We start from the raw sequence: 13,435 nt of genomic DNA on the forward strand, positions 1-13,435 counted from the left end.
CAGAGGAGCCTGGCGGGCTACAGCCTATGAGATCGCAAAGAGTCAGACACGACTGAAGGAACTTGGCATGCATGCGAGGCCAAGTTGGGGATGTGGCCAAATATAACAGCATGGGCTGAGCTCAAGAGTTGTGTGCGGGGGAGAGCATGGTTGTATCAGCTGTCATCGTGGGGTCAGTTTCAGGGGCCAGTGTGCCAATCCGCTAGCCACCAAGGCTCTAAAGTGTGGGACCCCAGGCCCAGCATCTCTTTAGGACAACCTCTATATTCATCTCAGTCCAGGTGGCTCTTTGCCATCCTGAATCCAGGACTGCAGGGAAGCAGGGCCCTCCGGAGGCAAGAAGCCCTGAAGGTGATGTGTGTCAGCCCCAAGGGAGCACCCCTCACTGCCCCCACCCCACACCCAGATGTCGGAGCTGCCCCCGCAGGCCCGGCGCACACAGACAGACTGGCCCGGATTCCCTCGGACAGGCTCGTGCCCACAACGCTATGGCCACGAACACGGGATAGAGCAGGTAGCTATTACACTTCCCAGCACCACTGGAGTCTCCTCAGGATAATTATTTATTATTCATAGTCATCAGCATCTTCATTAATTATTCATATGATCCTTAATTATTTTCCTTAACAATAAGAGCAGTAAATAGCAGAAAAGTCCTTGAGGTGCCTAAGGCCCAGGGCCGGGTGCCTCCGGGCAGTTAGACCAGCTACTGCCCCAGGGCAGTGGGGGGACCACAGACCCCCATCCACTGCCCGGCCCTGTCCCTGCCCCTGTGCCCGCCCCCACACACACAGGGGCCCCTGGGGACCTCAGGAGGAGGTGGGCCCCCAAGGGCTGGGGGAGGGGCCGTGCCTTCCTATTCCTCTCCTGTCGACGGCCAGGGCCTCCCGGGCAGGGCCTCCACGGGGAGGGGCCCAGGCAGTGCGCTGAACCCTGGGTGAGCCATGTGTCCACACTGGGCAGCCCCACTAACTTCCTGGGTCTGAGCCATGTCTGTGCAGGGGCTGGGAGGTTAGGGCCCCCAGCTGGCCCGGCAGGGAGAGGCGTCGAGCGGGTCCGTCCTGGGGCAGCTCCTCGCACGCCATGAACTGGGAAACCTGCGAAGAAAACAGTGTAGGGGGCCCGGAGTCGAGGAGCGGGAGAGGGTCAGAGGAGAGAGAGGGCCCGGGAACTCTGGGGCCAGACAGGAGGGGGTTTTGAGGAGACAGGAGAAGGGCTGAGGGAGACAGAGCAGGCAGGACTCCAGCTGCCAAGGGAGGGGGGCAAGACTGGACGTGGAGATGTATGCTCTGGGTGGACAAAAGCCAGGCCGGGCAGCTGGGGGCCCTGAGGCAGCATCTGTCTGATCCTGCAAGGAGCCCCAGGCCTCAGCCACTTCCCTCCCAGGGAACCTGGCCGCTGAATTCAACGCCAACGTGGAATAAGGGGCCCTGAGCTGGCACCGAAGCTAGACAGAAAAAGAGACAAGGTTCCTGCCTGCAGTCTCGAAAGGACTCCGGGACCTAGAAACAAGAGGCAGGCTGGCGGCCAGGCTTCGGAAGGCCAGGGAGAGTGCCAGGGCAGGCGGGAGGGGCTTTGTGGGTGCTGACGAGTCTGCTGTGAGATCTCTGCGGGGGAGGCTGTGAAGGGAGACTGGCACATTTGCTGACGTGGGCCCTGGTGTCTGCAAACAGGAGCAGGCAGCATATGGGAGGGGAGCAGACGCCGGGGGTGGGGGGCAGGGGGCAGCGGAGCCCAGGCCACCTCAGGCTGCCTGAAGGACCCCCAGCTTGAGACCCAGACACCGCTGTCCTGTCAGGAGGCCAGGAACACACAGGTCCACTCAGGAGCGGACAAAGGATGACAGAGGCCCACCTCTAGCAGAGGGGGAGAGAAGCCAACCGGAAGGGCCACCCTGGGGCTTAGCCAAAGCCTCCGGGACAACCCTGCAAAGTGCCGAGCATGAAAGTCATGGGTCCAGTGGAGAGTCAGACCCGGGGGTGTCAGCAACAGCAGGGCCGTGGGACTCTGTCCCAGGGGCGCACTGGCACCCAGCACCCACCACCAGCCCCCCCAGGGCACAACAGTCTCCTCCACATGCAGCCACAGACACAGGCACCCCAAGTAGACCCCGCCCTTCAGGTGACCCCAGGGGAACGCAGGCCACTCGGCCTGCAGCCTGCCTTGGCCCAGCTGTCTGCGTGCTTTGTGCTCCATGCTCACAGCTCCTCCTCCTCCAAGAATATCGCCTGGGAGGAGGGCAGGGATGGGGAGGGGGAGGAGGCTGGGGCCCAAGGCCACAGAAGGGGCAGCAAAGCAGGCCTGGGGTGGAATCGGCGCTGAAAAGGCAAGGCCGGGGGTGCTGGGAACTCACCTGAGAAAGCGAGTCCAGGGTGAGGGTGGGGATGGGGCCTGCGGGCAGCAGGGGGCACGTGGAGGCGGGGCCGGGCCCTGGGGTGGTCGCAGCACTGTAGGCTGGCGGGACCAGCGTCATCTGTCTCTGCAGCAGCTGCAGGACGGTGGCCATGTCGGCGCTCAGCCGGGTCTCCAGCCTGGGCGAGAAGGAGGAGGATGCTCTGGGTCTCAGAGAAGTGGAGACACCAGCAACCGTGACTTCAGGACCGCCCTGTGGACAGCCAGCTGGTCAACCCCCAGGCCCACTCTCCATCCTAGGTGTGGCAGCCCCAGCTTGGCTCCGAACGGAAGGAGAGGGCCAAGCCGCTGGGACACATGGACAGGTCTAGATGGAGCAAACGACCCCCACCCCCCGGCACACAACAACACTGCCCGAAACCCACAGATCACACTGCTGCACCACCCCATCCAGCACCTCCTAGCCTGTCCCCCTGGACACTCACCTATTGAGCTGCCTCTGGAGAGCGTCCAGCCTGGTCTCCACGTCTCCCCGCGGCCGTCGGCCAGGGCTGGAAAGGGGGATGTTGAGGAGGCTGGGAGCGGGGGCAGGACAGCGAGGCAGCTCCTGGTACTGGCGGCCACGGCTGTCCCCCCAGAAGCTGAAGATGTTGGACACTCCTGAGAAGGCGCCTGCAGCCAGAGAGCAGGGTTGAGGCTGGAAGAGAGGTCCATGCCCCACCCGCCAGGCAGAGGTGGGGTGTGGGGGGCTCACCCTACCTGACAGTGGGTTACAAGTGTCACTGCTCTTCTCGCCATCCTCGGTCAGGGGGTCCCCACCCGGCGGCTCTCCGGGGGGCCTGGGGCTGGAGAAGGGCACCAGGCGGAGGGGGCTGGAGCTGCGGCCTGGGCCCTCATCCTCACTGCTCTCGGGGCTGGAGGGGCCGCTGGACAGGCTCTCCCCCCACGGCCCCCCCTGCCGGCCCCGGCCACTCGGCCCTGCCCCCGCCCGGCTCGGCCCCAAGGCCGACACCTCCCCTGGCTGCTCCGGGTCTGTGGGAGACAGAGAACGGGCCTCAGAGACGGCAGGAGGAGGCACAGAGAGGAGGGGAGGGCCGGAAGGGGAGGAGAGGGGACCGGGGGCAGGACACACTGGGTTGTCCCCAGTCCTGCTTGTGCTCTCTCACCCACGTCCAAGAGGACTAAGAACTCCGGGGGCGGGACCAGATTAGCTGTGACCGCTGGCTGCCCGAGCGGGGTCAGTAGCACTGCTAGGCGGGGCTCTCTGGGACCCCAGGCCCTAGCCCTCCCCTGCCATGCTAGCCACCTCTCCCTCCTTTGCCCTGTCTTTCCTCCCCTCATTGGTTCAAAGCAGCGCCCATCAAGACGCCAGCCCTGTGAGGACCCAATAAACTTAGACGCGCCCCTGCCCTGGAGGGTGGAAGAGGGGAGGAGGTGACATTTCAAGTGGGCCTGAAAGGATGGGGCGAGAAGGGAACGCTGACGGTAGGGACGGAAGGTCTGCGGGGCCTGGGAGGAGCAGACCCGCCGGCCCCGCCCTCTGCTCCGCCCCCTATAGGCCCTGCCCCTGCCCACCCCCCGGCTCACCTGGGCCCCGCCCCCTCCCCGGCCCCGCCCCCTCCCCTCCCCCGCCTCACCCTTGTCGGTGCGCCGGCGGAAGGACAGCTTGCGTTTGCGTTGCCGGTTGAAGCCGCCCTCCAACTCCGCGCTACCCGGAGAGCCGGGGATCATGTTGGTCTGAAACCCAAAAGCGGTGTCAGGGCCCTTCCTCGCCCACCTGCCCTGCCCGGTCCCGGGGAAGGCCCTCTCATGACCACTGGAGGTGGGACGGGGCATGCCCGCTCCGTGGGGTGTGAGCTCCGCCGCAGAACCAGGGCTGAGACTGGCACTTTTCACAACCTAGTCTGCCCCAGATACCAGTAAACAAGCCCAGAGAGAAGGTCCCGTGGCGAAGGGACAGCCACCCAGCAGGCGGCTCACATCCCGCAGGCCCACTCACATCCCGCAGGTTGAAGGTGATCTCCAGGCTGGACCAGAAGTGGTCAGAGAACTCGGGGTACATGTCCAGCACCTCCAGCAGGTCGTCTCGGTGGATCTTGTGCAGGTCGCAGTAGGTGAGGGCCCGCACGTCCCCGTTGGACTTCCCAGGGCGCGCGTACAGGTTCAGAGGCTCTCCGAAGATGTCGTTCTTCCCTGGAGGCCACCGAGAGGGGGGCTCAGCCCCGGGGGGTGGCAGCGGAGGCAGCAGGCACCTGTCTTCCAGGCACTGTCTCCCTGGCCAGGCACCTCCCCTCAGTCTGCTCATGTGCTGCCCAGCCCCAGCCTCCAGGGCCAGGGGGGCACCAGCCGGCCCATCTCCCCCCAGCTCCCAAAGGACAGGTGCAGTGTGGTGCCCTGGAGGAGAAGGGCCAGGAACCCATGCCTCCCACCTACTGTAGGGCCAGCCAGCAGCTCCAGCCTGGATGCCCAGCTCTGCCCAAAACCCTGGCTTCCGCCTTAGGTTCTAACTCCTCTGGTACCACCCACCTGCCACCAAAGCCCATTCCCAAACACCCCCTGGCTAAGCACTGAACCCCCATGAACAATGTTCTTCAAGCTACAGATCATAGCACAGTAGTGAGTCAAGACCAGCATTTCGTTTACTGAGAGAAAACAGGATAGCATAGGTGAGCACAGGCACAGGATGGAAAACACCGGGATGCAGTCAAGGCAACTGCAGTTTAGCAAAACTTTGGTTCCAGTGGTGTTTGGGGGTGCTTGCAGCATGAGCATTAAGCCCCACTGTGACACATCAGCCCTGAGGTGGCCAGGGCCAAGGGGAGGACAGGCAGAGGGCAGGAAGTCCCCAACGCCCAGGCACACCTGTCCACGTGCACAGGTAGGGGAGAGAAGAAGGGATACGAGGGGAAGAGGGGCAGACTCCCTCTGCTCTGGAGGTGAGGGCTTGGCTGTACCACAGGAACTGTGTGGCCCTAAGTGGAAATCAGTCTCACAACCTCCCCCACTGCCTCCCTTGGAGCACTTGGATTTGATCCCATTTTAAGAAACAAGAGTGTCGCAGCCCATGAGGAAACCCCCAAAGAGGAACAGAATTTGAAAACCTCCGGAGTTCAGCAGCACCCACCCCACACCCGACCTGGGAGGGCTCCTCTCCCTGGCCCCCTGGGAGGGCTCCTCTCCCTGGCCCCCTGGGAGGGCCTGAGCTCGGGTGAATTAAAGGAGCCCAAGGCCCCTGTGGGCAGTCACAGGGCCACAGCCCCCAGGGCTGTGTCCTCCGAGGGCTGGGCCTCTGCAGCCGCAGCAGGGACTCCGGGCCCAGCTCCCGGTCCCTGCCGTACCCAGGATGGCCACGACCACGTCACCCCGCAGGATCTCGATGGAGCCCCGGGAGATGAAGTAGAGGGCTGTGAGCAGGTCCCCGGCGTGCACCAGCGTGTCTCCGGGTGGCGCGTGCGTCGTCTTGAACTTCATGGCCAGGGCCCGCAGGCAGCCCTTGGTGGCCCCTCGGAAGGGCTTGCAGTGCTGCAGCAGCGAGCGGTTCAGGTGCAGACAGATGTCGGCCTGCAGGCACTCGGGGAAGCCCTTCAGCACCTGGGGGCAGGGGGCGGCTCAGGACGCCCTCTCCTGGGACCCCACTCCCACCCCTCACCTGGAGAGCCAGCGGGGAGCACCAGGGCATCCAGGATCTATCGAGGGGAAGGACCTGGGTGTCCACACCAGCTCCACCCCTCCTCCCTGCAGACTGTGCACCCTTGGGACAACGCCTCACTGCTTTCACTTCCACCTTCTAATGTGTGAGGCATGGAGACCATCTCCTGCCCAGGGCTGTCCTGTGGATCAACCACGGATCACCCAGAGCCTTCCCCAAAGTGAGAACTTGCCCAGGAAATGAACTCCACGGGCAGAGGGAGGGTAATGACCTCTCAAGGTCCTTCCAGTACTACCTGGGCCCACCTGGGCTGGGGTCGGGGGCGGTGGGGGGTAGTGTGACTCTGGTGAACCCAGAGGAGTCCCCACAGGTGCCCTGCCCCCGGCCCAGCCCGGGCCCTCACCGCATTCATATCGATGCCGTTGGTGTAGGACCAGGCATGCTGGAAGTACTCCTCAAGGCGCTGGCGCAGCGGGTTGGGGATCTGGTGGAAGCGGATGAACTCCCGAACGCGGAGCATCTGCGTGTGGTAGCGCGCCGTGCCCGAGTATAGCCGCTGGATGATGGCCGACACGTTGCCGAAGATACTGGCATACATGAGGGCTGGGGGAGGGGTGAGTGGGGCCGTCAGCCTCCGCTCGTTGCCTACCGCGGCCCGCGCCTCCCCCCTCCGCGTCGGGGGAGGGTCCCGCTGGGCCCCGCCGGGCGTCCGGCAGGTGGGGGGCCCTGTGCGTGCGGCCGGCCCCCGTGGTGTGAGCCCTGGGGGAAGGGGGGCTGTGTCGGGGCGCGACGCCCGGTCCACCCCAGCACCAGGTCAGTGCCAACACACACTCCCGCCTCAGCGTGAGCACACACGCGAGATGCACACACAGAAGCCCGGGCACACATGCTCCTCAGCCCCTGCCTTGTGCCTCTGCCCTGCTGTCCCCAGCACCATGATGGGGGCCCCTGGGTGGTGGGGGGCGCCCACTCCGGCCCCTCTAACACCTTCCCTCTCCTGTGTGGCTTGTGCCCATGCCCGCCCCCAGGGGCGCACTCACAGCCGATGAGCATGACACAGATGGAAAAGATCTTCTCCGAGTTGGTGTTGGGGGACACGTTGCCGAAGCCCACGCTGGTGAGGCTGCTGAAGGTGAAGTAGAGGGCAGTGACGTACTTGTCCTTGATGGAGGGGCCACCCAGGCCGCTGCTGTTGTAGGGCTTGCCGATCTGATCGCCCAGGTTGTGCAGCCAGCCGATGCGGGAGTCCATGTGCGGCTGCTCCATGTTGCCTATGGCGTACCAGATGCAGGCCAGCCAGTGCGCGATGAGCGCGAAGGTGCACATGAGCAGGAAGAGCACGGCCGCCCCGTACTCTGAGTAGCGGTCCAGCTTCCGGGCCACGCGCACCAGCCGCAGCAGCCGCGCCGTCTTCAGCAGCCCGATCAACTATGGGGAGCAGCAGACACTCAGTGGGGGGAGTAGGGGGGTGATGGACAAAGCATGGGGGGCACTGCAGCCCTCAGTGCGGAGGCAGCGGAGGTAAGATCCCCAAAGACTCTCCCCAGAACCTCCTCCTAGTATCAGTAGGAGCACCTCCCACCCGCTGCACCCAGCAGAGTCCCACTGCCCTTCTGTGCCAGCTCCCTGGTGGCTCAGACAGTCAAGAATCCACCTGTAGTGTAAGAGTCCCAGGTTCAATCCCTGGGTTGGGAAGAGCCCCTGGCGAAGGGAATGACAACCCACTCCAGTGTTCTTGCCTGGAGAATCCCACAGACAGAGGAAGCCTGGCAGGCTACAGTCCGTGGGGTCACAAAGAGTCAGACATGACTGAGCGACTAACACTTTCACTTCACAGTGACAAAGGGCTCACAGTTCCCCACAACCAGGACGAAACAACTGGGGCTCAGAAAGGTGCACCCACCCTGAGGTGCCTAGCCAGAGCTCCCGCCAGCTTCAGGGTGTTTTCACGTGAATCAGAAGGCAGTGGCCACTCTGGACAGACACACTGGCAAAAGGCGGGCCCCCTGGACCTTTACAACCAGGAAGCGGCTCGCACGGAAAGGGGTGCAGGCACGGGTGAGCTGGGGGGCCTGTGCGTCTGCCACCCCCTCGCCCCACCCCCTGGTGCCCTCCCCACTGCCCCGATGCCTCCTGGCCAGCCCACCTCCTCGGAGCCAGAGCCAAAGATGAGCAGATCAAAGGGGATGGCGGCCACCATGTCAATGAGGAACCAGCCCTTGAAGTAGTGGACGGCGATGCGGCCGGGGTGGCTGACCACCTCCTCGTTGGCGTTGACGTAGGTGGTGCGGAAGTTGATGAGGATGTCCACGATGAACATGATGTCAACGATGAGGTCCACCACAGCCAGCGGCTGGCAGGCGTAGCCACAGTCGGGGGCCAGGGGCGCCTCCTCGGTCTCCTTCAGCAGGAAGGCAGCTGAGTAGGGGGTGAAGACCGCCGTGTAGATGACCAGGAGCAGGATGAGCCAGTCCCACACGGCCTTGAAGGGGCTGTAGTGCAGGATGGTCCAGCGGTGGATGCGCGGCGCCTGCAGCTTGTACTCCGGCAGCACATCGGCCCCCAGGGACAGGACCTGGGCAGGCAGGGAAGGTGGCACTGAAGGGTGGGGCAGGGGAGGGCAGGCCACCGGCCCTGTGACGCCTGGGCTGGGCCCTCAGAGAAGGGGCCAGGCAGAGTAAGAGGAGGGGGTGTAAGAGGGGATGTAAGAGGGGGTCTGTAGGAGGGGGGTGTAGGGGGGAGGCCCACCCACCCCACCCTCAGCCGCGTGCACATGGCTGCTGACCACTGCTCCCCATGTGGCCTCCTGGCTGACTCTTGAGTCCAGGGCACCTCACAGTAATGCCCACAAGCACGACTCCCCACCAGCGATACAGACCCACAGCTATGGATATAACTTCCACCTTGCTCACACCCATGACAAGCACACACACACACGTCCCATATACACCACCGTCTCTGCCAGCAAATGCTCCAAGAACTACAGCTTCCAGCCCCGGCAACGTAAACAGTGGTAGTCACTGTGGTTCCCTGCGAGTCCCGTTGCTGGTGGCCCAGGGACTGAGGACCTAAGTGTCCCTTCCTGCCACTGACCCAAGGATACCAGCCACCCAGACTCAGGTCCCTAGGCACCCAGGAGAGAGAGGAGACACCATGACACTCGCTCCCCTCTCCCTACTCACCCTGGCCTGGGGCCACCATTCAGACATGACCCCCGAGCCCACCCAGGCTTGTCTCACATCCTGCCCCTCATCACTCAGGCAGAGGCGGCACGCCACCCAGATCTGCAGACAGCAGCCACCACACCTGCCCCCACGCCCAAGCCAAACTAGGAAGAGCTAAGACCATCCTGGGGGCCTTGGCCTGTCCCTTTGGGGCCTCCTCCTGCCCCCACACAATCCCCAAACTCTCCCAGCCTGGCTCTGCCATCCTGGGCAGCCAGGTGCAAGGCCTCACCCACCCTCCCCCTTGAGAGCCAAGGCTGCCAGCCCTGCAGGAACAGCACAAAATGCCAGGGCCCACACCTCAGGCCTTGTGCTGGGGAGGGGATGGAGCCCCAAGGACTCCGATTCACATCCACGCTGGGGACACCCCCTGGAGCCACCCTCACAAACAGATGGACGGTTTGGAAGGCACCTCCTTAGAAGAAGTAACTGGAAGTTAAGACCGGCTGCGGCCAGGGGTCTGGCCACCCCAGGGGTGACCACAAGGGCTCTCCAGAGGCACGCGATGGGGCCTGGGGCAGGGGAAGGAGTCTGCGGTTTCGAGGCCCCCACCTCTGCCCGGACTTCAGCCCCAGCCACTCACTACTTAAGGCAGAGAACATAGGGCAGTGACCTTCCGGGGATCAAGAGGGGGTTGAAAAAACGGAACTGACCAGGGCCCCGGCAGACAGGAGGCAGAAGAAGGCTCCTGCAGGGGGCTCCTCACCCCACCTGAGTGGCCAGGCCCCCTGGGCTGTGCTGGACCACACCTGATAAATGTGATCCTGCCCCCCCACCACCACCCCGCATCTGCCCACAGAAGGGCCAGCACCACCCCGGGCACAAGCACACACCAGGGGCAAGCCCAGGGCAGCAGCCCGGAACCCACAGACCCCATCTTACAGGGCCCAGCCCAGCTCAGGTCTGCAGCCAACAGCTCAGCACACGGCCTTGGACTTGGGTGGGCGCATAACCTTCCCTGACCCACAGTCACACAGAATGCTAAAGCTCTTTTAAACCCAACCCAAGGTCCTCACCTGTAGCTGGGAGAATCTACCCCCTCCCATACCTGTCCCTGCACTGGGAGGAGCGCAAGAGCCAAGGCAGAGGGTTCAGGTGCTGGCGACAGAGGTGAGGGTGTTCAGACCCCGCCCTGAGCCGCCTCCAGCTCCCCCTGCCATCCTGAGCTGGCCCCTGGCTCTGTGACAGAGCCCCTCACCCCACCCCGCTGCCCCTGGGTGCGGGGGAAGTGGAGAGGTGGCTCCCCAGAGGTGCCTACCAAGCTGTCGGCCTGGGGGGACCACCAGCTCTTCAGGTTGGACCAGGTGCCTGGTTCAGACTCCCCTCTCCATTCATCCAGTGACCTCTGATCCCCAGCCCCCAAACCCGGACCCCTGAAGCAGCCCATGCCTCCCTCACCCCCCAGAGTCCACCCCCAAGGCACAGAGTGCTGGCGGGGTGGAGCCCCAGGCCTGGGCGCCAGGCCCAGCTGCTGCCCGCTCACTGGGGGAGGTGGGGTGGAAGCCGGAGTGGCTCCTCTCCTCCCCCCCATGCCACCCCCAGCTCCCCGTCGAGCTCTCTGGGGCACCCACTTTCCTGTTCTCCCCTCTCCTCCATCCATGTATCCAGCTAGAAGGCCAGGCCAGGAAGGCCAAGGAGGAAGGAAGCCCTGGCAAGACAGACACTGGAGAAGAGCAAGCTGGAGCCAAGAGTGGGACAGGCCGGGCCACAGCTCCTGGGGATTCCCCCCCCCCCCCCGCCTCAAAACCATCCTGCACCTCGGAAGCCCTCTCCTGACCTGGAGCCAGAGCCCTCTGAGCCACATTGGACCCGCACGAGGGTGGGGGGCGGGGGGAAGAGGGGAGCTGGGGGAACACCTACCTCCTGGGCCACCAGGCTGGAGATGCGCACGGCCCGTCTCACCCGGCCTTTCTGGGCCCTGGGCTGCAGGGCCCCTGTCCTGCTCGCCTTCCCCGACGGGGCTGCCATGGAGGACTTGGCTCCCCCCAGCCTGCCTGCCCTGGGGCCCCGAGGCCCCACGCCAGCACCTCACCTGCACCCCAGAGGCTGGCGGCCTGGCTCCCAGGGCAGCCTCTGGCCTGGCGGCCAGGGTCGCCGGGGCTGGGCCTCGGGGCTGGGGTCACCCTGGCAGGAAGTGTGGCCGGCAGCCCACCTGGCTGGGGCAGCCCATGGTTCCCCCCCCAACCCCGGTGCGGCCCCACGGCCGGGAGCTGCGCTCTGCCCGCTGCGCCCGCTGCCAGCCCAGCAGCCGGCGCCCGGCGCTCTCGCTCTCGGAACCTCCAGCTCCTCCAGCCGGCCCCTCCTTCTCTCGGGTCCCCACCCCCACCCCCACCCCGCCCCGGCCGGCCCGAGGCCCCCTCCCCCGCGGCCCCCGCCTGGGGCTCCTGCTGCAGCCGCTCCGCAGCCCGCGCCCCTCCCCCGGCCCCCGGCAGCCGGGCCTGTCACTGCAGATTAATGGGCCCTTCAACACCCCCGCCCCGCCGGCCAGAGTCAGACAGACACCCAGAGACGGAGAGACTGCCTGCCCGGTGACCAGAGAGCCCAGGAACACACCCGCACGCTGGCACACACAGACGCGTGCGTGTGTGCACACACACACACAGAGCCCACAACACAACAAACAGCACACCCCGTGGGCACGCGGGAGAAGGGTGGCAGGCAGGGCTCCAGGGGGGCCAGGGGAGAGGGCGGGGAGGGGGAGGAGTGGGGGTCGGCTGCCAGATAAGGGGCCCAGCGTGTGGGGGGAAGGTTCTGGAGTCAAGGCCAAGGGGCTGGAGACCTGGCAGAGACCCAGAGAGCCAGAGGCAGCAGCGGGAGCAGGGCCAGGAGGAGGGCCGAGGAGGCCCCGGCGGACGGACAGCTCCCTCACTCAGGTCACTGCAGCCAAAGGGGCCAGAGGGGGCAACACGGTCGCTGGCTGTTGCTGGCTCCTAAGTCCTGACCCTCCCCTACCCCCCAGGCCAGGATGGGAAGGGACTGGGATGGACTGGGCAGTGGCTGGGGACAGAGGGAGTCGTGCAGATAGATGATCTTGCTGCCAAGACGGGGCAGGACAGCAGGCTAGTTCTGGCACTGGGCAGCGTTCAGCAGCTTCCCCCCAAGACTGGCAGGGTTCAAGGACCTGACCCCCTCTCTATTTGTCCCCCAACCTCCATCGAGTCCCCTCCCAACCTGGGAAGGAAACTCTCCTCTCCTGTGGCTTGGAAACAAGGTGTGCACCTCTGGGTCATCCTGGCACTGGGCCCTGGCACTGGGTCCCCAACCCCAGTCTGGCTCGTCACATTAGCCTAAAAGAATCAGGACCCCCCAACCTTGACCTCTGGGTGTGTGAGTCGCTCAGTCCCGTCCAATTCTTTGCAACCCTATGGACTGTAGTCCACCAGGCTCCTCTGTCCATGGGATTCTCCAGGCAAGAATACGGGAGTGGGTTCCCATTCCCTTCTCCAGGGGATCTTCTGAAACCCAGGGATCGAACCCAGGTCACCCGTGATGCAGGCAGGTTCTTTACCATCTGAGCCACCAGGGAAGCCACCCTGACCTCTGTGGCCCCTTGTGATGTGAAGCCTGTAGGCTTACCCCCAGTGTCCTCCTCACCACACCCTGTGCACAGACCCCCTTATGCCCCATGGCTGCCTCTTCCCACCCACCCTGACCCTGCCAGGTGCCCAGCCTCAACTGCCCTGTCCTCCCCAAGCCCCATCCACCTGTCCCCTGTACCTGCCCCCTCCCAGGGCCTCCCCGCTCCAGGCTCCCTTTCTCCAGGAGCTCTCAGACTCTTCTCTCATCCCAGCGCTGAAACACCACCCCCACCCCCAGCCACCACCTTCAGGAAGCCCTCACTGACTGCACCTCTCCACCCCCTCCAAGCTCCTCCCAGGTGAGTGGGGGGCCAGGCACGCCTACCTGGGTGACCTTCTCGGTGACGTTGTGGGTCCGCTCCTTTATCTTAGGGGCTATGATCTCCCTGTCGCTGGTGGGCGAAGCCAGGAAGGGGTCACCCTTGAGATCCACGAAGTTGAGGGTGATCTGGGGGATCTTGCTGATGGTGCGGTAGCGCACGAGGTCTGAATCAGAGGTGGAGTTGAGCAGGCCGCTGCGCAGGGGGTGCATGGCCCCTGGGGTGGAGGGGAGAGGCAGTCAGGGAGGCAGGCAAGCAGGGGCAAAGGCTGTCAGGTCGACGACTCGGAGCTGGGGTGGAGACCGGCCGGGC

General features: G+C 64.8%; 1 protein-coding gene across 5 annotated transcripts in view; it reads right to left on the reverse strand.

Annotated features, from left to right (window-relative positions):
* Positions 1-545: 545 nt before the first annotated feature.
* The window catches only part of KCNH2 (potassium voltage-gated channel subfamily H member 2), a 36,192-nt gene continuing 23,302 nt past the window's right edge, over positions 546-13,435 (reverse strand). For 2 of the 5 annotated variants that reach the window (XM_069588714.1, XM_069588715.1), the window contains 11 exons: positions 13,129-13,340; positions 8,148-8,576; positions 7,042-7,429; positions 6,405-6,604; positions 5,691-5,943; positions 4,352-4,545; positions 3,990-4,089; positions 3,112-3,384; positions 2,838-3,024; positions 2,354-2,531; positions 546-1,097 (listed from right to left, as the gene is read on the reverse strand). In XM_069588714.1, coding sequence (XP_069444815.1) covers positions 969-1,097; positions 2,354-2,531; positions 2,838-3,024; positions 3,112-3,384; positions 3,990-4,089; positions 4,352-4,545; positions 5,691-5,943; positions 6,405-6,604; positions 7,042-7,429; positions 8,148-8,576; positions 13,129-13,340 — 2,543 coding nt within the window. In that variant the 3' untranslated portion in view covers positions 546-968. Of the gene's footprint in view, positions 1,098-2,353; positions 2,532-2,837; positions 3,025-3,111; positions 3,385-3,989; positions 4,090-4,351; positions 4,546-5,690; positions 5,944-6,404; positions 6,605-7,041; positions 7,430-8,147; positions 8,577-11,085; positions 11,640-13,128; positions 13,341-13,435 lie in introns of those variants that run through there. The other 3 variants (XR_011256785.1, XR_011256786.1, XM_069588716.1) reach the window with 3 other exon arrangements.

Source organism: Ovis canadensis, chromosome 4, assembly GCF_042477335.2.
Source record: "Ovis canadensis isolate MfBH-ARS-UI-01 breed Bighorn chromosome 4, ARS-UI_OviCan_v2, whole genome shotgun sequence".
NCBI classification, from domain to species: domain Eukaryota; kingdom Metazoa; phylum Chordata; class Mammalia; order Artiodactyla; family Bovidae; genus Ovis; species Ovis canadensis.